The following is a 27,440-nucleotide window of genomic DNA, read 5'->3' as shown; positions in this document are numbered from 1 at the left end:
TCTGTGGGACCCCTCTACACCCCTGCGTGTCTGTGGGACCCCTCTACACCCCTGGGTGTCTGTGGGACCCCTCTACACCCCTGCGTGTCTGTGGGACCCCTCTACACCCCTGAGTGTCTGTGGGACCCCTCTACACCCCTGCGTGTCTGTGGGACCCCTCTACACCCCTGCGTGTCTGTGGGACCCCTCTACACCCCTGCGTGTCTGTGGGACCCCTCTACACCCCTGCGTGTCTGTGGGACCCCTCTACACCCCTGCGTGTCTGTGGGACCCCTCTACACCCCTGCGTGTCTGTGGGACCCCTCTACACCCCTGCGTGTCTATGGGACCCCTCTACACCCCTGCGTGTCTATGGGACCCCTCTACACCCCTGCGTGTCTATGGGACCCCTCTACACCCCTGCGTGTCTATGGGACCCCTCTACACCCCTGCGTGTCTATGGGACCCCTCTACACCCCTGCGTGTCTATGGGACCCCTCTACACCCCTGCGTGTCTATGGGACCCCTCTACACCCCTGCGTGTCTATGGGACCCCCTCTACACCCCTGCGTGTCTATGGGACCCCCTCTACACCCCTGCGTGTCTATGGGACCCCTCTACACCCCTGCGTGTCTGTGGGACCCCTCTACACCCCTGCGTGTCTGTGGGACCCCTCTACACCCCTGCGTGTCTGTGGGACCCCTCTACACCCCTGCGTGTCTGTGGGACCCCTCTACACCCCTGCGTGTCTATGGGACCCCTCTACACCCCTGCGTGTCTATGGGACCCCTCTACACCCCTGCGTGTCTATGGGACCCCTCTACACCCCTGCGTGTCTATGGGACCCCTCTACACCCCTGCGTGTCTATGGGACCCCTCTACACCCCTGCGTGTCTATGGGACCCCTCTACACCCCTGCGTGTCTGTGGGACCCCTCTACACCCCTGCGTGTCTGTGGGACCCCTCTACACCCCTGCGTGTCTGTGGGACCCCTCTACACCCCTGCGTGTCTGTGGGACCCCTCTACACCCCTGCGTGTCTATGGGACCCCTCTACACCCCTGCGTGTCTATGGGACCCCTCTACACCCCTGCATCGTGTTGGTGGTGCCTGTGTAGTGTGTGTGGGGGGGGGGGTTAGTGTCCCCTCCTCCCCCTTCAACACCACCAACCTCCATCTCATAGCTTAAAAGTTGTATAGTGAATGAGCTACAAAATTACATGATAATTCCCACCTTTTCCTCTCTCCCCCATTAATCACATTTTGTACTCAATAAGCGATTGTACTATATGTAAGAGAACACAGCTCGAACCCTGTCTATATGGAACAGTCGTAAATGTATTGTATGTTTACAGGTTACCATTGTAAAAGCACTCCGATCACCTCACATGATCGGATGGTCAATAACTCATTCAGTACTGCAGCAGCTCTCTATTCTCGTCTACGTAGAACAGACGAAAGTGAATGAATGTTGGTTAGCATTATAAAGGCATTACAATCACCGTCTGTAGGCGAGTGCTCAATAATTCGCTACACTATATGTAGAAGAAGGGATCTCTAACCCTGGTCCACGGAGGACGGAAGAAACTGTACATATGATAGTTACCATTGTAAATATGTGGCCAAGTCTGTGGCAGAAAATAAACTAACCCCCTTCCCCCCCCCAGCCCCCGACACACGGATAACGTGACATTGGGAAGAGAACAAAGCTGTTACCAATAAACACGGTGCTGGAAAAGGCATAATGAAGACTTAACGGGCGTCTGAAAACAATATATTGTCTTTACACTTGGCCAGCAACAATTAGTGTAAAGTGCTAATTACTTTTTCCAGGTCAGTGTACACGAGGCCACGTGTATATGTGAATAATTCCTTCGAGGCGGTGGTACTGTGTTGGTGAGGACTAAGGATCTTGGTATTACTCTTCTGATTTATTCAGTAAATTAGGATAAACTTTTCTATGCGTCTTCTCTTGAGATCAGCACATGAATTAGGAAGGACTAGACGCTAACGCAGGAAAGATAAGCCCAAGCCCCAGGTAACGTCATGATGGTCACCTGTAGTTATTCACACTGTCCAGTATATTTGTTAACGTTGTCAACGGCAGGCAGCTACGATAGCATCTCCAGAGCTCATGCCTCCATGGTCCTACTCGTTTAGTATGGACAGATTTGGCTTAAAACTAATTTCAAGGGTGTCATGTATGCCCTGTGCTGTCCTTAAGGTGCGCCTGCCCTCAGGAGCTGCCCGGTATGTGACGGAACTCTCCTTATTCGTTGTTCCAGAGACTTGTGGGCACCAGTCAGTGACTCTGACCACAGTCAGACACGACTGTGATGTTTCTGTTACTCTCCACCAGGAAGAGAGTCGTGTTCTTCAGCGCTGTCAGCTTCTTGATTCACGTGAATACCAGACTGTCATTATCGACCTCAGGTAAACTGATCAGCGAGGAAGAGCTTCCAACTCGTGGGAAAATGGTAGTTTTCGTTCGCATTTGCCAGCGTGGCGTTGGTTACCTTGTTGAGGTGGACAAATACAGCCGCATTGTGGGCAGAGCGCTCTGTCAAACACCTGCCAAGCTGTGTTTGCCGCGGTTGTGATTCACCTACTGGGCTCAACCTCAACCAGTAATAAACTATTGTAGTTCAAAATCTGTTTGGCTCTGTCGTATTGTTTATGTATGAAGCCTGTCTCAACCACTCCATCTCACAGTGCGTTTACCTTTTTCACGTGTTAAGTTATTTCACTGGGCAGTTATTTCTAATATATTTTGTATTATCATACAGGTTATTATTTGTTTTTGTCAGCCCTACTTGTAAGAATGTGAAATAAGCCTTGAGTGCTGTTGGAGCAGCTACTACTCTCTCACTGGTGAAGTGCTCCTTGTATCCTGGTGACTCTCGTGTGTGTGTGTGTGGGGGGGGGGGGGGCTGGCAGCCATGACCCCTCGCTCCTACAGGTCGCCTTCTGAACTTCTCATCTTTGTTTACACTGTCAACTCTCAGTGTTCACGGGATAGACGGCGTAGCTCTTGGACTCGTCTCCCAACAACCCAAGATCTGCTCTAACTTAGCTCATATTTTTTTCTATAGTGTGTACATATCCTGAAGTTGCCACTTTAAAAACAACAGCTCGTGGCAAGTGATGCTGTCCTCTGCTGCTACCAGTGGTGGTGGTGGTGGTGTCCTCTGCTGCTACCAGTGGTGGTGGTGGTGGTGTCCTCTGCTGCTACCAGTGGTGGTGGTGGTGGTGTCCTCTGCTGCTACCAGTGGTGGTGGTGGTGGTGTCCTCTGCTGCTACCAGTGGTGGTGGTGGTGTCCTCTGCTGCTACCAGTGGTGGTGGTGGTGGTGTCCTCTGCTGCTACCAGTGGTGGTGGTGATGTCCTCTGCTGCTACCAGTGGTGGTGGTGGTGGTGTCCTCTGCTGCTACCAGTGGTGGTGGTGCCCTCTGCTGCTACCAGTGGTGGTGGTGGTGTCCTCTGCTGCTACCAGTGGTGGTGGTGGTGGTGTCCTCTGCTGCTACCAGTGGTGGTGGTGGTGGTGGTGCCCTCTGCTGCTACCAGTGGTGGTGGTGGTGTCCTCTGCTGCTACCAGTGGTGGTGGTGTCCTCTGCTGCTACCAGTGGTGGTGGTGGTGGTGTCCTCTGCTGCTACCAGTGGTGGTGGTGGTGGTGTCCTCTGCTGCTACCAGTGGTGGTGGTGGTGGTGGTGTCATCTGCTGCTACCAGTGGTGGTGGTGGTGTCCTCTGCTGCTACCAGTGGTGGTGGTGGTGTCCTCTGCTGCTACCAGTGGTGGTGGTGGTGTCCTCTGCTGCTACCAGTGGTGGTGGTGGTGGTGGTGTCCTCTGCTGCTACCAGTGGTGGTGGTGGTGGTGGTGTCCTCTGCTGCTACCAGTGGTGGTGGTGGTGTCCTCTGCTGCTACCAGTGGTGGTGGTGGTGTCCTCTGCTGCTACCAGTGGTGGTGGTGGTGTCCTCTGCTGCTACCAGTGGTGGTGGTGGTGTCCTCTGCTGCTACCAGTGGTGGTGGTGGTGTCCTCTGCTGCTACCAGTGGTGGTGGTGGTGTCCTCTGCTGCTACCAGTGGTGGTGGTGGTGTCCTCTGCTGCTACCAGTGGTGGTGGTGGTGTCCTCTGCTGCTACCAGTGGTGGTGGTGGTGTCCTCTGCTGCTACCAGTGGTGGTGGTGGTGTCCTCTGCTGCTACCAGTGGTGGTGGTGGTGTCCTCTGCTGCTACCAGTGGTGGTGGTGGTGTCCTCTGCTGCTACCAGTGGTGGTGGTGGTGTCCTCTGCTGCTACCAGTGGTGGTGGTGGTGTCCTCTGCTGCTACCAGTGGTGGTGGTGGTGTCCTCTGCTGCTACCAGTGGTGGTGGTGGTGGTGGTGGTGTCCTCTGCTGCTACCAGTGGTGGTGGTGGTGGTGGTGTCCTCTGCTGCTACCAGTGGTGCTGGTGGTGTCCTCTGCTGCTACCAGTGGTGGTGGTGGTGGTGGTGGTGTCCTCTGCTGCTACCAGTGGTGGTGGTGCCCCTCTGCTGCTACCAGTGGTGGTGGTGGTGGTGGTGTCCTCTGCTGCTACCAGTGGTGGTGGTGGTGGTGGTGCCCCTCTGCTGCTACCAGTGGTGGTGGTGGTGTCCTCTGCTGCTACCAGTGGTGGTGGTGGTGTCCTCTGCTGCTACCAGTGGTGGTGGTGGTGTCCTCTGCTGCTACCAGTGGTGGTGGTGGTGCCCCTCTGCTGCTACCAGTGGTGGTGGTGGTGGTGGTGCCCTCTGCTGCTACCAGTGGTGGTGGTGCCCTCTGCTGCTACCAGTGGTGGTGGTGCCCTCTGCTGCTACCAGTGGTGGTGGTGCCCTCTGCTGCTACCAGTGGTGGTGCTGCCCTCTGCTGCTACCAGTGGTGGTGGTGGTGCCCTCTGCTGCTACCAGTGGTGGTGGTGGTGTCCTCTGCTGCTACCAGTGGTGGTGGTGCTGTCCTCAGGAGGTTGTGGCATCATATAAAACACAGTAGTCTTTTGTTTGGTGACGAAGTGGAGGGACCTGCATTGTATTCTCTGGAGCGAGGTGGTGGTGGGACGGTGACGCGCCATAAAGTTTCCAAGGTATTCCCTTTTCTCAAAGGAATTTGTCTCCTCTTGTGTTGAAATACTACACTATAATGTATGTCCACGTCTCCTGTGTTGAAATACTACACTATAGTGTATGTCCAGGTCTCTTGTGTTGAAATACTACACTATAATGTATGTCCAGGTCTCCTGTGTTGAAATACTACACTATAGTGTATGTCCAGGTCTCCTGTGTTGAAATATTACACTATAATGTATGTCCAGGTCTCCTGTGTTGAAATACTACACTATAGTGTATGTCCAGGTCTTCTGTGTTGAAATACTACACTATAATGTATGTCCAGGTCTCCTGTGTTGAAATACTACACTATAGTGTATGTCCAGGTCTTCTGTGTTGAAATACTACACTATAGTGTATGTCCAGGTCTCCTGTGTTGAAATACTACACTATAGTGTATGTCCAGGTCTCCTGTGTTGAAATACTACACTATAGTGTATGTCCAGGTCTTCTGTGTTGAAATACTACACTATAATGTATGTCTAGGTCTTCTGTGTTGAAATACTACACTATAAATTTCAACGTCACATTTTCTTGGGCAAGGCAAATTGACCTTAATTGCGTTACTTTTCAGAACAATGGATGACCGAGGGGTCTCGCTTCATGCAGGTCGACGTTCAATTCCGGACCGTCCAAGTGGTTGGGCACCATTCCTTCCTATATAGTCGTAATGGCTTGGCACTTTCCCTCCTGATAATTCCCTCCCTCATCCCAACTCTAGATAAACTCTGCAGTTATGACGTATTGAAGCACCACGACCAATGGGGTCCACGTATTGAAGCACCACGACCAATGGGGTCCACGTATTGAAGCACCACGACCAATGGGGTCCACGTATGGAAGCACCACGACCAATGGGGTCCACGTATTGAAGCACCACGACCAATGGGGTCCACGTATGGAAGCACCACGACCAATGGGGTCCACGTATTGAAGCACCACGACCAATGGGGTCCACGTATGGAAGCACCACGACCAATGGGGTCCACGTATTGAAGCACCACGACCAATGGGGTCCACGTATGGAAGCACCACGACCAATGGGGTCCACTCGTGCACCACATTACTGTTAGAGTGGAGGCAGTTACAGCGGTCAGAACACACACACCACGCTCTACAATACGCCAGTGTCCCCCTCTCCTCACCACAACAAACTTTCTCCCTCACTCAACACTCTCTCCTTCTCTATAACATGTTTCCTACACATTGTGCTCCAAAGTTATTGTTTTCTCATTTGTCCTTATTCTAGTCACTTGTTACTTTCAGCTCCCTTCATCAATGTCCCCTTCTCTTGTAAATACTTAAGTTAATATTTGGTCATTAAGATTTTCCTACGGCTCCTCCGTGTTCATACGGTCACTCAGTGTTGTATGTAACAGTAGACACATGATACAGAGGCGTGTGTGTGTGTGTGATACATGTCTACCGGCCCTGAAGGGGACACGTTTATTTTCCCACGACTAAAACAAAGCAGTTTAATCCATATGGCAACACACATTCATACTGATACATGTATACATATCAGGCCTTATACACTATGTGGCTACCCACATGGAAATAAACCGACAGTAAATGAATGAGCGATTGGTAAAAGAAAGAAAGAAAGAAAGAAAGAAAGAAGAAGAAAGAGAGAAAGAGAGAGAGAGAGAGAGAGAGAGAGAGAGAGAGAGAGAGAGAGAGAGAGAGAGAGAGAGAGAGAGAGAGAGAGAGAGAGAGAGAGAAAGAGAGAGAGAGAGGGGGGCACCTAGATGGGTATTGCCCCTCTTACCCCTTACTATGACCCCCCCCCCCCACTCTGGGCAAGACGTAGAGTGTCTGAGGGCGATGCTGTCCTCAACACCACCACCTCAAGCACTATATACCGCCTCACCATACAACACCACACACACTTTATATTATATACATAAAACACTTATAAGGAAACAATTGGTCATATAACATTAGTATGGAAATTGCATTCTTGAAAAAGAACAATAACACGTTCACAAATACATTTGGGGAAATGAGGAATAGAAGGGATATGATCGCTATATACAAAATATTAGGGGGAATATATCTTTTTTTAATTTTAGGAAACTTATAAGAGGAATATAGACAGAAATTTGCGGAATAAGCGCAAGGAAATACAGGTGGCCTGTAGTAGTAGTGGTTCAGCAAGTGTAATGTACTGAAAGCGGAAGTTGTGGACGTCTCATTTATCCACAACTTAAAGGGCCAGACACGACAAAAAATACTTCAAACACCAGGCAAGTTAACACTGCTCCTGGTATAGAGGAATATGACCACATTTCCCCCCCCCCCCCCCTTACACACACAGCACTGCTCCTGTGCCAGGTAAGCTACGGGCTCACCATAGCCCGTGCTACTTGCCCCGCTCCTGTGCCAGGTAAGCTACGGGCTCACCATAGCCCGTGCTACTTGCAACTTGTTCCGAGTAGCTGAATCTATAACAACAACAACAACAACATTCCCTTAGTCACTGTTAGGTGTGCTTGGTTAGCGCCATATGGCCCCCTTCCATTTCCCCCCTTACCTGGATCTCACCTGGAGTGGGTTCTGGAAGTTCTTCTACTCCCCGAACCCCAAGATTGTAATGGCTTGATCCAACAGACTGTTGCTTGGAGCGGCACGCAGACCCACATATCCACTACAACCCGATGGGTCCGGTACTCCTTGCAGGACACTAATCTTTGTTTGAAGACGTCCACTTTTGTTCCGGCGATATTTCTTATACTTGCTGGGAGAATAATGAACAGCCGCGGACCTCTCATGTTCATACAGGGTTCTCTGGTTGTGCCTATGGCACCTCTACTCTTCACTCGGCTCTATTCTGCCTCTCTGACCTGTGGATGATTATTTCCAGGTTGATTTCCTGATCTGACGTTATTGTTTGTCCATCTCCATCTTAGACTGGGTAGTTGACGTCTCCACGGAAGATAATAGGTAGCCTAATAAATCCCTCTGCTTGTGAGGGGAGGCGGGAAGAAACCAGGGAGACAACGAGGGCGGGAGACAACGAGGGCGGGAAGACAACGAGGGCGGGAAGACAACGAGGGCGGGAAGACAACGAGGGCGGGAAGACAACGAGGGCGGGAAGACAACGAGGGCGGGAAGACAACGAGGGTGGGAAGACAACGAGGGTGGGAAGACAACGAGGGCGGGAACACGGGCTGAAGGGATCAAGGGGGAGAGGGGAGGGGGGGGGGACGTGTCCTGATCACACCACGTGACCATAATTGTCGGGAAAAGCCTTAAGTCTGGTCGACCACAAGACTCTGCGCATAAAAACATGGGAAATGCCACCCCCACTTATACGCAACATGGCGCCTGCATTCTCACTTTCCTTGTCTATGGTGGAAAAGTTTTGCTTTTTGTCTCTGTGTTCTGTTCATTGGCCTTTCCCGCCAGCGGTGTTCTGGCGCCAAAGGCAGGTGACAAGGCGGGTCTTGTTCCTGTGAAGGATGAGAGGGCCGCCACAGCTGCAGGAACATGGGCGTAATACACCAATATAAACAATATGACAAACATTCCACAGTATTTCGGGCTTCGTGGACAAATGAGACAAACACACGCGCACACAAGGGCAGCCTCGTAAGTTTAGAATAAGAGGACACATGTATAGAAGCTAGAAGCCATATGAGGGGGAGAAATATAAGGAAATACTGGTATCCTGTACTGTTGGGCAGCAAGTGGAATCCACCGAAAGAAGAAGAAGTGGAAGCCACCTCCATCCACAACTTCAAGGCCAAATTTAACAAGAGTTCGACCTGTCAGTAAAGTTAAATTATAAGGCAGACACAAGACGGATACCTGGAGGTGGGCCTCACCTGCCCGTAGTCCCTGTTAGGGTAGACCCGCCTGTATGAACTATCTACTGTATGTTACACATACAACTGAAGACATTTTGATACAAGACTGTTGTATGTACCGGCGTGAAGGTCCGTGGGTGTAGGGTGTCTCAGGTGGGCGAGGAGTGTGCGAGGCCCGTAACACCTTTCTACCCATGCTATCTTGTACTGACTTCTGTATTGTACATTGTGTTTCCCCAAGTGTGAATTATGAGGCTAAACACTGGCGTGCAAGCAAGGTAATGAGGGTACGAGGTAATACAAGTATGAAGGTGCCTAATAGGGCAACAGCACCACTGTCACCACTAACTGGCGCCAGGGTCGTCCACCTCGCCCACTGGGTTTAGGCACTAACCCCCACACTCAATAATAACTAGTTATGGTCCCCCTGACACGCTACGCACCCATCAACGACCATTACCACACCCATTATGGGCCTCAATGGGTTTCTGTAGCTTCCCAAATTAGCCTTCGACTCTTCTAACGGCTGTTCACGTGTAAACATACCAGTTTGAGCGTAACGCCTCTCGCGCTCCACATGCCTCAAGTCAGTTTCCGGTCCATAAAGGGAATATGGTGAATGTTGTGTACAGTGAAGCTGTGTGCTGCTGGGCGAGGCTATGGCAGGGCACGAGGCCACTATGGCAGGGCACGAGGCCACTATGGCAGGGCACGAGGCCACTATGGCAGGGCACGACGCCGCTCTGCCTTGCCGTCGGCTCCGCTTAAATACCTCACTAAACCAGGCATAGATTATGATGGTGAACGTAAACAAATGTGGATTACTGCCTAGATCTAATTCTATTCTGATTTGATCGCTACACTTACTACAATGTTGTCATATAATGTGGCGAGAGGTCTCACCTCCGTGCTGGTAAGAAAGCTCTGTTGGCCAGGTTTCGGTGTGTGTGTGTGTGTGTGTGTGTGTGTGTGCTCATCTAGTTGTGCTTGCGGGGGTTGAGCTCTGGCTCTTTGGTCCCGCCTCTCAACTGTCAATCAACAGGTGTACAGATTCCTGAGCCTACTGGGCTCTATCATATCTACATTTGAAACTGTGTATGGAGTCAGCCTCCACCACATCACTGCCTAATGCATTACATCTGTTAACTACTCTGACACTGAAAAAGTTCCTTTTAACGTCCCCGTGGCTCATGTGGGTACTCAGTTTCCACCTGTGTCCCCTTGTTCGCGTACCACCAGTGTTGAATAGTTTATCCTTGTCTACCCTGTCGATTCCCCTGAGGATTTTGTAGGTAGTGATCATGTCTCCCCCTCACTCTTCTGTCTTCCAGTGTCGTAGTGATAACTAAATCGCGCACCTCCTGCACCAGGTACCACGGGCTCACCATAGCCCGTGCTGCTTGCAACGTGTTGTTCCCAGTGGCTGTATCTAATACAGCAACAACAACAGTAACTAAATAGTGCAACATTACTAGAGTTCCAGGGGTGTGTGTTGGGGTGGTGGAGGGGGGGGGGGGATAGAGAGGTTTGTGTGAGGGAGGTGGTGGTCGCTGCACCAAAACACCGCTCGCTCCAAGTAATGATTTCTCTTGAAAGTAAAACCCGAGTAAAGGCATCTTACTTCTCGTAGCTTTTAGTGTCAAGGTTCTCTTTTGTTGTGTATAGTGTATATGGTGCCATATATGGTGTGGTGAAGGCTCGGTGATGGTGGTGGTAGTGAGAACAAGACAGTTTAGCGCGATGAGCTGCAGGAAGTGATCTTGGGAACATTGTCATCTCGAGCAGAGTGTCAGGTGTTACCTGCAAGGGTCACGGTGGTACAGGTAAGACCGTCCATGTGTGGCAGGAGCCCAGGTGGTGGTGGTGAGAGGCCCCCGGGGCCGTGACGCCTGGGCCGTGACGCCTGGGCTGTGGGCAGGCGAAGGCGGCGGCTGCCATCGTTGACAACCACACCGGTCCTGGCCAACACAACTTTCCCTCTTACTGACTCTCCTCTTGCAGGTACACGCCACCACCGCTCACGTAGGTCACACCACAAACTTACAGGGGATAAAAAGCCTGTACTTATGCTTATCAAAGTTCCCCTCTAAGCCAGCTCTCCCCAGGATGCAACCCACAAGTTGAATTTAATTCAATTTTTTAAATTTAACTACTATAACTGCGTATTAACTTAATACGCGTTTTAATTTAACTATTAGGTGAATATAGGCATCAGGTGAAAGGAATCGTGCTCAACCGTTTCTGTTCAACCTATGTCTCTTCGGTAGAGCAACGGTCTCGCTTCTTGCAGGTTGGAGTTCAGTGCCCGACTCTGGAAGTAGTTGAGCACCATTCCTTCCCTCCTGTCCCATCCTAAACCGTTCTCCGCATATTCCTTCCCAGCGCTACACAGTCGTAGTGGCTTAGTGTTTCTCCTGATAATTACTGCTTACGTCCCCCTCCCCCCACCCCAGATAACGGGAATTATACCCGAGGTATTCACATTCTTGGAGTTTAACAAGTGAATATCGTGTAGAGTGGGGCCAAGATCGTGTGTGGCCAGTTCGTGTATAATATGAATGACGGTGCAGAAAATGAGTCACAATAACGAGGCTGAAGGTATAAAGACCAAACCACGTACCAGAAGATGAAGACACCACCAAGTTTCGGTCCGTCGTGGACCATTATCAAGCACTGGTGTGACGGTAGCTATTAGCTAATGCCACTTCTAATATAGAGCCAACCGCACCCCCTCGTGTGATTGTGTAAGAGGCGCTTCACACCTCCCAGAGTGTGGTCTGCCCTCATGTTGCTAACTTGTGCAACCACGTTTCCCAACCCGTGTCTTGGCTATGTATATTCTTAACCTAAGAATATCAGTTGATCCAATATGACTCCATGATTGTGGGGTTCTAACTTGATTAGTCAGTCGTGTGTGTTCTGTAGTACTGGGGTCACGAAGTTGATGGGCGAGGTGTGGGTGGTGTGGGTAGTGTGGAGGGCGAGGGCGAGGTGTGGGTAGTGTGGAGGGCGAGGGCGAGGTGTGGGTGGTGTGGGTAGTGTGGAGGGCGAGGGCGAGGCGTGGGTAGTGTGGGGGGCGAGGCGTGGGCGTGGTGCAGGAGTGTCAAGGCCCCTCAGGAAGAGTGGGGGTTGGGGGTCACAGTCATGTCTCCAGTGTGGGACAGTCACCATGAGCGCCGCACAGCTCGCGTGTGATAACACATTACACTCCAGTGATCTTCACTGGGTGGCCCCACTCTCAAGATTTATTCTTACAAATTCCGCAGAATTATCCATTAAGACTTAAGAGTTAATCTCCTCATAAAACACAAACCACAGTCTTGAAAATATTTTGTCCGGTGTCTGGAGGATTACCAGCAGACGCTTGCAGTCTGAGGGTGACTCAGTACTTCCCTATGTTTAGTGATGAACCACTATGAGGAAGGTCAGGTGTCTCCGGCCTGGCTCTGGCCGGCTGCCTGTCCTCACGGTACGGAGCGTCACCATATCGTCTCCACAAAATACTGCGTCTATAATAATGCTGTTGACAGTAGATAATATGTAGACAATACTCTGAGCTTTATCATTAACATCACACTGGTTCAGGAACACCGCTACCATTTACCTCGTCCGGATCCTTCATTTGGGAGACGCTGCTTGTCGTATAACACTCTCTTGAACATGTCCTCGCCGCTTACTCAACCAGTGCCTCTTATTCTGTACGTTATGGTCACCAGAGTACAAAGTAATAAGTAGGTGATAACAAATATCAACGTTTTCTGTGCATCGGTAGGTTAGGGTTAGGATGGGTGGCTTGGGTTTATGAGCGTCTGGTTAAGTTAGCACTATATAATTTTGAACGTTGTGGTACATCAAGAAAACGGGCTTGAGCCTCTGGTATAGCTGTGGCAGTCTGACCAACAGTCACAACCGATTATGTGCCTCTGTAATCCTTTACACCACCGCCCACGGGATGGGTATGGGGTGCATAATAAAAAAGAGAGAGAAATTGAATTGTCACAGGAGTTGAACAACTGGTTGTAATACTGCCACAGGAGACGGGTAAGTGTTGTATGGCAAGCCTTCGGGGTATACAGTGCTGGTCCCCCTCCTGGGTTACTCCCCCTTCAACTTCCTTATTGCTTGTGATGACGCGGAATACCGAGACCCACAACAAGTCCATATACAGAGTTTGGGTGACGACCACAATTGAAAGGACACTTGGCTGTCGTGTGAACGCCTCCACCAGTAACAATCCAAGTTCACTCGTAACCATCCTCATTGTATGGAACACTTCCTATCTTTAAGTGGGAGCTTACATGTAGCTCCATTTAATCTTCAGCGATAATACATATTTTAAGGAAACTTTTTCCGTATAGGAACGAAAATTGTCAATGTGAACGCTCCAAGGAAACGTTGAAATACGACTCTTGCTGTGACAAGAACGACGGTGTTGACTCGTGTCACCACTCTCGTCACTTCCTACCACACTGGAGCCCACACACTGGGTTTATAACTCATCTTAATTGTTGACCACACACTAGAAAGTGAAGGGACGACGACGTTTCGGTCCGTCCTGAACCATTCTCAAGTCGATCATCTTAATTCCTCAGATACTATTTCCTATAGTAAGATTGGTCCCACGCAGCGGTCTTGGTGACCTCCGGCCTCGTGTGGTCCTCAGGTCTCCTCTGCTGACCTCCAAGTCTTCCTACACTGTGCTTCCGAATAATGCTTCAGAGTTATTCCAGTATACTGCCACTTCATCCTCCAAACGACATGACAATGGCCAAATTTGAGGTACGGATGTCTGGATGGGCTCTTGGAGGGGGAGATGATATTAAGGTATCAGGAGAAAGTGCCAAGCCATTACGACTATATAGCACTTTGAAGCATAAGGACTTGGAATAGGCCGGAATGGTGCCCAATCTTTTGGACGGTCTGGGATTGAACGCCGACCTGCAAGAAGCGACAACCTCACAAGCCCAAGTGGTTCTATTACTGCCAGTAGGTTCCTCGTGAGGAGGGAGGAGAGGCGGAGAAGGTGGAGGAGAAAAGATGGGGGAGGAGGAGGGGAAGGGAAAGAATTGGAAACGTGCTACTGAGGATCCAAAGGATGGGAAAAAATTATTTGTACATAATGGTGAAGCCGATGGCACTGTAGTGGAAAGCGATGATGTGACGATAATGGTGAAGATGTAGATGATTTACGGGCTATTCATGCCCATGCCACCTCTTCCTTGGTTTAATCTTCATCATTCAATGTAGGATGATGATGTGGAAGGTGATTTAGATGGAGATCAGAATGGTGGTAGTGGTGTTGATTGTGATGATAATGTTGATGTCAGTGAAGACGTTAATGCCCCGGCGCCACCTACAGTGAGAACAGCGACCTACCCACGTCAAGTCCACACAGTCACTCTTACACACTACCTCACTAGACACTAGCAAGTGTCTAGTAAGCAAATGATCAAAAGAAAGCTGTATGCCAGAGCGGTTATGTAGCATCTATGAGATACATAACTGAACAAGAACATTGATATTGTTGTACATGTTAGTCACACAGCATAATATGACAGTTATACACATCTGACATATAACATCTGAATATTTCCTGCCAACTCAATTCATGACAATGACTTTGCAAGAATTTTCATCCTGTTCCTCTGGATATTCTTGACATAAGAATATCTCTGCAACAACAGCCGAACTTTCCCTGCCTCTTGTAAAGAAAAGCAAATGTGAGAGCCTCGGGTCCTCAATGTTTATGATACGTCCCAAGTGAAAACGTCCTCTAGCTCTCGTCCCCATACCCCTCGGCCCGCCCCTCGGCCCGCCCCTCGGCCCGCCCCTGGGCCCACCCCGCCGTCATTAGCATGCCAGACTCACCCTGGGGAGACACTGTCCAGCCAGCCGTGAAGTGGACGGGGGAGTTGGTGAAGACAAGTACAAGAATGAAGGACAAGAAGCATGCTGGAAGAGACGGGGGCGACAACAGCACACTGTGGGCGGTGTGAATGGTTTACAGTCGGGGTCCTTCTCTAATCACAGTCGGGAATCCCTGGGTTCGTAACCCCGGCGGTAACAAAAATTATTGGCCGCGTTTCCTATCACCTAATGCACCTGTTCACCAAATAATAAATAGGCACCCAGGTATTGGCTTGTTGTAGGGTTGCATCCAGGGAAGTGTCAGTAGTTCGACCACGGGAGGGGGGGGAGGAAGGAACCTCCTTATAAGCATAACATGAATAATATATATACTCTGGCTGCCTGTCCCCCAACAAAATGAATTATTATGTTTTGGGGTCGGGTGGAGAAGGTGCTGCTCCCGCTGCAAGGTTGTTCTGGCTAAGGGGTCCAAGGATGGTGTGAATGAATGAGAGAACTGCTCTTGGCCTCCCAGCTGCCCTACACCAGCTGCTGGGTGGTGTACCAAGCAGTAGTCACACAAGGCTCCAACATTCCTACTTCTGCCCCGTCACCTGTCACCTCCACCTAACACATGTTCACCTACACCTAACTCTTAACACACTTAACACGCACTTTGCCTACACAGTAACTCCCCCCAAGCAGCTCAGGATGACAAAGCTATCTCAACACATCACAGGTAAACATCTCCCAAGACGATCATGTCTTGGGAGATGTTTACACTTGACCAAAGCCTGCAGCCAGATTCCTATTTTCTCTGGTGAACTTCACCGCCGCGACGCCTCTCCGTACTGTGGACGGAGGAGAGGTCTCCCGGCCCCCGCCATCCCGCAGGGGGCCACCCCCGCCATCCCGCAGGGGGCCACCCACGCCAAGCTCTGAGCGTCCTGGCTCACTCACTGCACGAGACTGACCAAATGAAATTTAACCTGCAGCAACACAACCAGAATTCAAACCAGAGATTCTGCACACAAAACATAAATTGCTTCGTAATGACAGAAAGTATGATGGAGCCCCGGATGGTGGTGGGTGGGCCACACTGAGGCACGGTGGGTGGGCCGGGCGGGCCACACCGGTACACAGGAGGGCGGGCCACACCGGTACACAGGAGGGCGGGCGACATCGGTACACAGGAGGGCGGGCCACACCGGTACACAGGAGGGCGGGCCACACCGGTACACAGGAGGGCGGGCTACACCGGTACACAGGAGGGCGGGCCACACCGGTACACAGGAGGGCGGGCCACACCGGTACACAGGAGGGCGGGCCACACCGGTACACAGGAGGGCGGGCCACACCGGTACACAGGAGGGCGGGCCACACCGGTACACAGGAGGGCGGGCCACACCGGTACACAGGAGGGCGGGCCACACCGGTACACAGGAGGGCGGGCCACACCGGTACACAGGAGGGCGGGCCACACCGGTACACAGGAGGGCGGGCCACACCGGTACACAGGAGGGCGGGCCACACCGGTACACAGGAGGGCGGGCCACACCGGTACACAGGAGGGCGGGCCATACCTGTACAATAGGTGGTAGTTATAAACTATAGCGCACCTTCATCTTCTGCTCCTCACTTCCTCTTGACCTAGTGAGTGTTCCCCCCCCCCCACCCCCCCACACACATACCCCCCAGCATGGAGCCCGTACCTTGGCAAGCACAAGACGAAGTTGGAAAAAGTTCAGAGGTATGCCACTAGGCTAGTCCCAGAACTAAGAGGCATGAATTATGAGAAAAGGCTAAGTGAACTGCACCTCACATCGCTGGAAGACAAAAGCGCTCGGGGAGACATGTTGACCACATACAAAATTCTCAGGGGAAATTAACAGGGTAGACAAGAATGAACTATTTAACACGGGTGGTACACGCACAAGGGAACACAGGTGGAAGCTGAGTACCCAAATGAGCCACAGAGACATTAGAAATAATTTTTTCAGTGTCATAGTTAGTAAATGGAATGCACTAGGCAGTGATGTGGTGGAGGCTGACTCCAGACACAGTTTCAAATGTAGATATGATAGAACCCGAGAAGCTCAGGAATCTGTACACCAGTAGATTGACAGTTGAAAGGCGGGACCAAAGAACCGAAGCTCAACCCCCCGCACGCACAACGACGCGAGTACACACACACACACGACTAAAAACAAACACTACTACACGATAAAAATCCCCACAGACTATTTAGTTTACATCACCGTGTGTGAAGTGGTGCCAAACATGGAGGACAGACCGGCACCTGACACTCCTTACCTCCCTCCCATCCGTTCACTTTCTCCCTCCAGCTGGATGCTTTCCTTCCGTCCCTCACTTTCTCCTTCCTCCCCCTGTTTATCTTCATCTTTATCCCCTAAGGCAACAGAAATTACATTTAAGTGAAACTGAAGGCTGTAAAGTTTGTTTATATTTTGTGGTGGATAAACTGTTAGTTCTTGCAGGTCCTCATAGGTGTCGCCTCTCTCTTGTCCTCGTACGGTGTCGTAGCCGCCAAGACCACATGACTAGCCTAGCTTAGTGCAAGTCTGAGATGCGCCGCAAGCATTCTTCTGAAGATTTCCTCAAGATGAATGCGAATTAGTTTGTCTGGCTCTTTACTTGACTCTAACATGGAAAGTTGTTCCTCTTGGAAGGCAATAAGGCCCGGATCACTTCCGTACACCTCTAAACTCTCTATTGTTTCACATACAAAGACGCCTCCAGCGAGAGTCCTTCAGCGTAGGAGGTGATGAGGTGGAAGGTGGTGGGGTGGTTGGGGTGGGGTGGTTGTGAGGTGGGTGGTTGTGAGGTGGGTGGTGGTAGAGGATGGGTAGGGTGGTGGAGGATGGGTAGGGTGGGGCAGTAGGGGTCGGGTGGGGGAAGGTTAGAGGGTGGGTGGTAGGGTGACGTGGGTAGGGTATAAGAATGAACTTTCTCTCATTCGACAAGCACTTTCCCTGTCTTGGAAGGTACTTTTTGTGAGTACATACGCGTCTAAGCGTACATTTGTACGCACGCGCGCGCGCGGGCTCACCGGGTGTGCTGAAGACGACGGGTGAGGCAGTGTCGGGAAGAACATGTTTGCATGTTTTAAGAGGTTCTCTGCTTGGAGGGAGGAGGAGAGGCCTTGTAGAGTTACCCTGACACGATTACCACACTCTCCAGTGGTGGCCCAGCCTGGCCCTAGGCACGTGGTGTCCACACTCTCCAGTGGTGGCCCAGCCTGGCCCTAGGCACGTGGCGTCCACATTCTCCAGTGGTGGCCCAGCCTGGCCCTAGGCACGTGGTGTCCACACTCTCCAGTGGTGGCCCAGCCTGGCCCTAGGCACGTGGCGTCCACACTCTCCAGTGGTGTCCCAGCCTGGCCCTAGGCACGTAGCGTCCACACTCTCCAGTGGTGGCCCAGCCTGGCCCTAGGCACGTGGTGTCCACACTCTCCAGTGGTGGCCCAGCCTGGCCCTAGGCACGTAGCGTCCACACTCTCCAGTGGTGGCCCAGCCTGGCCCTAGGCACGTGGTGTCCACACTCTCCAGTGGTGGCCCAGCCTGGCCCTAGGCACGTAGCGTCCACACTCTCCAGTGGTGGCCCAACCTGGCCCTAGGCACGTGGTGTCCACACTCTCCAGTGGTGGCCCAGCCTGGCCCTAGGCACGTGGTGTCCACACTCTCCAGTGGTGGCCCAGCCTGGCCCTAGGCACGTGGTGTCCACACTCTCCAGTGGTGGCCCAGCCTGGCCCTAGGCACGTGGCGTCCACACTCTCCAGTGGTGGCTCAGCCTGGCCCTAGGCACGTGGCGTCCACACTCTCCAGTGGTGGCCCAGCCTGGCCCTAGGCACGTGGCGTCCACACTCTCCAGTGGTGGCCCAGCCTGGCCCTAGGCACGTGGCGTCCACACTCTCCAGTGGTGGCCCAGCCTGGCCCTAGGCACGTGGCGTCCACACTCTCCAGTGGTGGCCCAGCCTGGCCCTAGGCACGTGGCGTCCACACTCTCCAGTGGTGGCCCAGCCTGGCCCTAGGCACGTGGCGTCCACACTCTCCAGTGGTGGCCCAGCCTGGCCCTAGGCACGTGGCGTCCACACTCTCCAGTGGTGGCCCAGCCTGGCCCTAGGCACGTGGCGTCCACACTCTCCAGTGGTGGCCCAGCCTGGCCCTAGGCACGTGGCGTCCACACTCTCCAGTGGTGGCCCAGCCTGGCCCCTAGGCATGTCTTAACTCCCCAGGTGTCAGCACCACAAGTAATGTCGAGGAAAGGCTGCGCGAAATGCACCTCACGACACTGGAAGACAGAAGAGTAATGGGAGACATGATCACTACTTACAAAATCCTCAGGGGAATTGACAGGGTAGACAAGGATAAACTGTGTCACACTGGTGGTACGCGAACAAGGGGACACAGGTGAAAACCGAGTACCCAAATGAACCACAGGGATATTAGAAAGAACTTTTTCAGTGCCATAGTTAACAGGTGGAATGCACTAGGCAGTGATGTGGTGGAGGCTGACTCCATACACAGTTTCAAATGTAGATATGATAGAGCCCAGTAGGCTCAGGAATCTGTACACCAGTTGATTGACGGTTGAGAGGCGGGACCAAAGAGCCAGAGCTCAACCCCCGCAAGCACAACTAGGAGAGTACAAGTGTTGAACCTCACCCAGTGAGTCATCACCAGCGATTAAGTGGGGCGTCTGAAGCAACAAACAATCAAACAACCACAACTAACCAGTGAGCGGGTCACACACACAAGACCATCGACATCATTACTGGGAAGAAAGAAGGCCGAAAGAAGCGTGGAGTTGACTGAAGAGACCTGGACGTGAGGAGGAAGAGCCAGCAGACAAAGGCGGCCCAGGAACACTCTGAGAGGACCACACACACACACACACACACACACACACACACACACACACACACACACACACACACACACACACACACACACACACACACACAGTTCCACCCGCCTGCCCTAGGCTGCCCTGCGCTCCTAACACACTCAGACAAATCCCATAACGTCAATGTCTCTGGTTTAATATAGTAAATATTGTAGAGTGAAGCGACACTTCACAACGACTCGCCTTGCCACTGTGTTCAGACAGTATTAATAATAACAGGGTAGATGGTATAATAACAGTGCTTTCCAACATATCACGCTATATAATTTGTACTCTTGGCAAATAACATAGTGTCATCCTTGATTGCACTCAACTCCAAGACAGTTTGATCATGCTCGTGTCCGAAGCAAGACACAGATATAACGAAATAATCAATATTGGACAAAACACAATTCATATTAGTAATTCTATCACAGTATTGCCAAGAAGAGCCACACATCCCAACAATGTCAGCAGACTTCTAGACACTACTACTGCTAGGCTTCGGCTCGGCTACAAGCACCTCTCAGAATGTACACCACCTGCTGAAGTAGATCTGACTAAATGTAAACTGTGTAACCTGAACTATTCACTTACCTTATGTCACTCACTGTGAAACGATCGTAGAATTTAGACATGCAGAGATATTCCTCCCATTACGTGTTCAAGAAATGTGTAAGAATTTAATTAAAGATGATGCATTTCCAATAAACTTTGCCAAATATCCAGAGTATGTGATGGTAAACATTCCACCCCCGCCAACTGGATGGGTGAGGGTTGTATAGAACAATATATTACTAACTCACCACCACAAACGGGAATTCCTTACCTTAGAGACTTCTGTGGTTCACTTCCTGGACCACATTTTGTTATTAAAGACTGTTGTTATATACACCAAACCGTGTAACTAGCAAGTTATCAAGACTAACTTGCTTAGCTAAATGGATTTTGAGGTTCAATTCCCGAGCCCCATCATGTGCATGTAACCTTTACCAATACCACCCACAGCATGGAGATGGAGTGCCTGGTAAACCACATATATAGTGTATATTAGGTCTAAGGTGGTGTGTATTGGGAGAGGTCAGGTTGTATAGTTACTCTTCCAGGTATCGCCATGCCCATTGTCACCAATACAAAACGTGACATTTTTGGGCACAAGAGTCCGTTTTTGGACGATTTATCAGCGGTTGCTGTAAGTACTATCATTCTTGAAGGACGGGTTGAATTCCATGACGAGCCTCACTACATGATTATAAAATTCATGTTTCTAATCCGACTTCTCGCCTCTCACCGTAACTCTCTGCCTCGCGTCTGTTTGGTACTCTCCCACCCATTTCTGTGCTCTACCCGTCACCCCCGTCTGTCTCTCTACATATTTGAGTATATTTTAGTTTATGAAACTATGTTCTGTCAAAGAAATGATGAAACTGTGGTGTGGAAGCCATGAGGTGTGTGTTGTGGTGTCGACTGTAGCACAGATGAGTTGTGTACTCACTCGGTCGCTGGATGAGCTGGGCGTCTGTGGCGGCGAGGACAGCCTGAGGGAGACAATACAGTGTTACTACACAACATGAGTAAGACAACACAGTGTTACTACACAACATGAGTAAGACAAGACAGTGTTACTACACAACATGAGTGACACAACACACCTAGACACACCACCACATCGTACTGGAGTCTTCCATTCATATCAACTAATATAATTATGCTAATATTATCAGCATCACAGGAAATGTTGCCAAAACCTTTATAGGATGTTGCTGAATTAAAAGAAACACACACATTTAAATTGTTGTGGTACCGTCTGGGTTGTGGTACCGTCTGGGCTGTGGTACCATGCAGCTGCTCCCTGCAACACTACCAGAGGTGAGCCTGGTCCTGGACGGACTGCCCTTCCCTCCAACATCCTCAACAACTAATCTTGTCAACACTCAGGAACACCTCCGCCCCTCCCTCATAATTACAGCTGAGAAAATAGTACTTTACTTTTCTAAGCTTCAAACTTGTAAGGAAAAACACACGCACACAAGGATTAAATATAACAATAATAGCATAAGTATTAATAATAAATCTTAGTGTTATTATAAATACCGACACTGAATGTAATGCAATAAAACAAAGGCCCCTTTCAGACATTTTTCAGAAACATTCAGAGATACGACCGTGAATAACAGTTTCCGTGAGGCTGGCCAAGGTCGCGAAAGTCTCCCCCAGGGATGGGGAGGAGGTCCCTGGCCCTCGCCCGGGGGGCCCGAGTCTGCTCCTGTTGCTAGTGATGGATCTTTGGTCTGGGTGCACAAGAGGAACACAAAGCTAAGTTTGGTGCTCATTGTTCAGGCGGTGTTAGCCGTGTTCACACCTTCAAGGTTCACCCTTAACAAAAGCTTCACAGTTGTATTTTCTCACTGTTTGTAGGCAGTAGCTGAGGCTGCCTCTGGTGCCCCTTGCAAGACGCAAGATCATAACCTTAGCGCCTTTACGAGTGATCACGGTTACAAGGGAACTATCAGGGGGAAAGCGCCAAGCCATTACGACTATATAGCACTTGGAAGGGGTAGGATAAGGATTTGGGACGGGGGAAGGGAGGGAGGGAATGGTGCCCAACCACTTGGATGGTCGGGGATTGAACGCCGACCTGCATGAAGCGAGACCGTCGCTCTACCGTCCAGGCCAAGTGTCAAATAATGTAACATTATTTCGTGGCAGACTCTAAGTCACTCTCACTTCCTTGCGGCGGATGTCGTCCACTTGCCGTCTTGGGCGACACCTCACAACAGGAAGGCACCACACCGCTGGAAGATGGCCGCACCTCTACCATACACCCACCACACTCCCTGTGTATTACTACCATGGCCTCACACTACACTTTATCCTCACCAAGCATGTGTGTGTGTGTGTGTGTGTACTAACCTATTTGTACTAAACTGTGTTCCTACAGGATCAAACTTTAGATCTTGGGCCCTGCCTTCCTAGCCGCCGGTTGCTTAATGACTCGCCTATGTCTATCATGAATGGAATTCACTTTTACACCCTGCTCATTTAGTTACGTTTCCCTATAACTCTTCCGTTGAAGGAGAACTTTCTATCACCTCTTTGGCTCATTTGTTTCTCAAGTGTCCATCCAGGCCCTCTTGTTCTACTGGTGTTCATTGTGAAAATTTCCGCTTTGTTCATTGTGTTAATCGTTCTTAAATATCTGATACGCCTCTATCATGCCTCGTTGTAAATTACTGAAGCTTTCACAGTTTCTTTATGTGCTTTACGTGACGCTTTCCTTTATATCTGCTATTTATATTTACCATTTGTATTTACTATTTGCGCCTGCAGAATCGAGCTAATAGCTCTTGGACCCCGCCTTTCTAACCGACATATCTTGCTTTTATTGTGTTTACTACATCCAGGTACCTATTTACTGCTAAGGGAACAGAAAAATCAGGTGAAAGAAACTCGGCTCATTTGTTACCACCTCGGCCGGGAATCTTACCCGGGTCCTTAAGACTACGACCCCCGAGCGCTGTCTCCTCAGCCGCGAGGCCCCCGTGGTGTGTGTGTGTGTGTGTGTGTGTGTGTGTGTGTGTGTGTGTGTGTGTGTGTGTGTGTATTACGAAAGAATGTCTGCGTTTGTCTTTGCCTAAGTCGCTTTGGGCCAGTCTCACCCAAACTTGTAGGGGGGGGAATGGTCTTGGGCTTTGGACGGACATAGGCTGCTGGGGGTAGACCTAAGTTAAATGCTTTAAGAAATCAGTGGACGGGTCCCCAGACGAGTGGACGGGTCCCCAGACGAGTGGACGGGTCCCCCAGACGAGTGAGGACGTGACAGCGGACATGTAACAGCAGGTCAGACGTCACACGCTCTGGTCCAGCGGTGTTCGTGGCGCCTCTTGAGTCTTGTTACTGTCTCTCTCATTCCCTGTGGCCAGCTGTGTCTCCAGTGTTACTCATTCCAATATTTGGTATATGCCATGAGCACCTGCCACAACTTCATTTATAGTCATATCTTATGTACTTTCCCCAGAACCCTTCACGCGGGATAATATTACAATAGTTTTTCAAAATACAAACTAGTATTATTATATAGTGTGAAACATGCACACTTAGGGCTATGTAAGGCTAGGTTCAAGTTCAAGTATGTTTATTGAGACAAGAAAGAAAATCATCTCAAAGGGATAGAGTAGCTTAGGGTATTTCTACCCCCATGTAAGGTTAGGGAAGGGTGATTGATTGATGAAGATTAAGTCACCCAGGAGGTGGCATGGGCATGAGTAGCCCTTAAGACGCAGTGGAAGGTGTTTTAGTTACGCTGCCTTACACAGCTTACCCTTATCCTTACTGAGAGTGAACACTGCACGTTGGGTGGTGCAGCTTGAAGCACAGATCATATGGCCCGAGTCAAGTGCTGCCTTATAACTTAAGTACTGATATAGAAGTACATATATTGTGAGCTCGAAGGCCCTTTGCTTTGATGAGGGGCTGAAATAAATATGTCAGACAAATAGGTTCAGGAATCCGTATATCAGTTAATTGAAGGATTGAGAGGTGGGGTGGAAGAGCTCAAGCTCAACCACCATAAGCACTGTACTCTGGCCTCCCCTACACCACAACTTACCATCCTCCTCCAACCACTTACAGTTCATTAAGTGACATATGAAGGTCTCAGATGGTATCTGTGCTAAGAGGTATTAAACCTTTGAGCTACAGACGGTACCACTACCCCGGGGAGCAGGTCTTGGTCACCAAGTGCCTCTCCTCCCTCTAAGTGGGAAGTACATGATGTTTGAACTGATTTGTACTAAGTGAAGTCTTCGTATACGACACACTTACATATGATATGGACGAAACGTCGAGAGAAATAAAAATACGTACGTGTGTAGTCATCTAGTTGTACTTACGGGGGTTGAGCGTTGGCTCTTTGGTTCCGCCTCTCAACTATCAATCATCTGGTGAACAGATTCCTGAGCCTACTGGGCTCTATCATATCTACATTTAAAACTGTGTATGGAGTCAGCCTCCACCACATCACTGCCTAATGCATTTCATTTACTAACTACTTTGACACTGAAAAAGTTCTTTCTAATGTCTCTGTGGCTCATTTGGGTACTCAGCTCCCACCTGTGTCCCCTTGTGCGTGTACCACTCATGTTAAAAAAAAAAAATCCATCCTTGTCTACCGTGTCAATTTCCCTGAGAATTTTGTATGTTGTGATCATGTCTCCCGAGCTCTTATATCTTCCAGCGACGTGAGGTGCAGTTCCCTCAGCCTTTCCTCGTAACTCATGCCTCTTAGCTCTGGGACTAGCCTAGTGGCATCCCTCTGAACTTTTTCCACCTTCGATCTTGTGCTTGACAAGGTACGGACTCCATGATCCAGGATTGGTCTTACATACGTGGTATACAAGGTTCCGAAAGATTCCTTACACAGGTTTCTGAAGGCAGTTCTGATGATAGCCAGCCTCGCATACGCCGCCGATGTTATTCTTTAGATGTGGGCTTCAGGAGATATCAACTCCTAGATCTTTATCTTTGTCCGTTTCATGAAGGACTTCATCTCCCATTCTATATCGTGTGTCTGGCCTACTGTTTCCACTGCCTAGTTTCATTACCTTACATTTACTCGGGTTGAACTTTAATAGCCATTTGTTGACCTAAACAGACTGAATGGTCCATCTTGTAGCATCATGCTATCTTCCTTCGTCTTAATCCTCCTCATAATTTTTGCATCATCGGCAATGTGTGTGGTGTGTGTGTGTGTGTGTGTGTGTGTGTGTGTGTGTGTGTGTGTGTGTGTGTGTGTGTGTGTGTGTGTGTGTGTGTGTGTGTGTGTTTTAGAGAGAAATATATGTATTAGATAAAATAGAAGAAAAATAGATTAGCTTAGAAAGGCGGGGTCCAAGAGCTAATAGCTCGATTCTGCAGACACAAACAGTAAATACCCGGGGCAGAAACAGACCCGGCCAAGCGTACACAACAAACAAGTGGGTGCTGGAGTTTACACTGGAGTTTACATTGGACTCTACGCTACCCACAGCGAGCGTTGACTTGCAGGGTGCAGGTCGTGGGGGCCGGGGGGAGGGGGGGAGGGTGTATTACCTGAGGTAAGGGGCCAAAGGGCGTCAGTGAGGCCTGGAGGTGGGCGGTATTGTGACCCCCTGATGACCCCGTCGCTCCTAGAGGTGCGGAGGTCAGCACCCTGATGTACAAGCGCTAGCAATACAGGTGACGCTGCCATAGGTGTGGGAACAAGTGTGGGCCTAACATGCAGGGCGAGATGGGTCGGTGTGGGATGCAAGGGACGTCACCGCCGACGGCTCTAGAGGTCGGGTATCGGGTGAGCCTCGTTCACACCGGAATTATGGGTGTAGGAGATGGGGGGAAAAGGCGGTGGCGACACCCACGGTGACTCTAGAAGTGGGAGGGGGCAGCAGTCCCCACAACACCTCCACCAGTCCCCACATTTCCCGTAACCCCCTGCCTGAATACCTTCCAGGCCCCACAACACCTTCGACAGTGCCCCAGGCCCCACAACCCGTTACAAAGTCCTCACAACACTACCCACAGTCACTACATCACCTTACACTGTGGGCACTGTCACAGCAGAAGCTGGGAATGACCGGTGTCAAGGTCTTATGACAACAGTGACTGAGATAACCAAGTTAGTAGAGAAGCCACACAGCTGCCAGATATTATACACTCAAAAAGTGAACCAGCCTCAAGATCAAGCCTGAACAAGATCCATCCATATTATTCACAACTCTGAATAATATGCATCGATCTATCATTCATCACGTTTGTTACATTTCAATATATTTGTTTGAAATAATGATGGAGCAAGTGGAGTCAATTTCCAGAGTGCACAAGAGTCGTGTTGAGTTCCGGGTACTAGAGCGAGGCACTTGTGTAAGGCAGCTGTGGTCCTGTACGGTTTTTATAGGCCAAACACAACCTAACTGTTGATCACATCTCTCAGCCGTCACTGGACTGTAACTGGAATGTTTCCTCGGGCTAAATCCGAGCTGCACGAGCTGGTCCAGTCTCCCCTGACGACCAGGCTGGTCCAGTCTTCCCTGACGACCAGGCTGGTCCAGTCTTCCCTGACGACCACGCTGGTCCAGTCTTCCCTGACGACCAGGCTGGTCCAGTCTTCCCTGACGACCACGCTGGTCCAGTCTTCCCTGACGACCACGCTGGTCCAGTCTCCCCTGACGACCAGGCTGGTCCAGTCTTCCCTGACGACCACGCTGGTCCAGTCTGCCCTGACGACCAGGCTGGTCCAGTCTTCCCTGACGACCAGGCTGGTCCAGTCTTCCCTGACGACCACGCTGGTCCAGTCTTCCCTGACGACCACGCTGGTCCAGTCTTCCCTGACGACCACGCTGGTCCAGTCTTCCCTGACGACCACGCTGGTCCAAGTCTTCCCTGACGACCACGCTGGTCCAGTCTTCCCTGACGACCACGCTGGTCCAGTCTCCCCAGACGACCAGGCTGGTCCAGTCTCCCCTGGGGACCAAAGGAGGGGAGCACGGGGGTGTGCTGTAGCACTGGTGGCATCCACAGCCGTCCCAACGTCCGCTCATCCCAGTTAATGGTCCAGAAATGGTGGTGTTTGAGAGCGGAGCCGTCCCGTTACCCACGCTGGCTCACAACTACGCCAGCTACTCTGATGAAATTGACGGCTTGCGGAACTCTGAATTGATTTTTAAACCGTCAACCTACAGAGAAGGCAAGACTGTGAAGCGAATATACGAAAGATATGACAGTGTAGTCGGCAAAAAAGAAATAAGGTGATTTGT

The 27,440-nt window shown here is 50.6% G+C and overlaps 1 protein-coding gene across 4 annotated transcripts in view; it reads right to left on the bottom strand.

Moving 5' to 3' along the window:
• The window catches only part of LOC123763280 (cuticlin-1), a 124,510-nt gene that overhangs the window by 36,565 nt on the left and 60,505 nt on the right, over window positions 1-27,440 (bottom strand). For all 4 annotated transcript variants that reach the window (XM_045750401.2, XM_045750400.2, XM_045750402.2 and 1 more), the window contains one exon: window positions 21,146-21,188. In XM_045750401.2, the coding sequence (XP_045606357.1) occupies window positions 21,146-21,188 (43 nt within the window). The remainder of the gene's footprint in view (window positions 1-21,145; window positions 21,189-27,440) is intronic.

Source organism: Procambarus clarkii, chromosome 49, assembly GCF_040958095.1.
Source record: "Procambarus clarkii isolate CNS0578487 chromosome 49, FALCON_Pclarkii_2.0, whole genome shotgun sequence".
NCBI lineage: Eukaryota > Metazoa > Arthropoda > Malacostraca > Decapoda > Cambaridae > Procambarus > Procambarus clarkii.
This window is presented reverse-complemented; position numbering and strand designations above follow the sequence as displayed.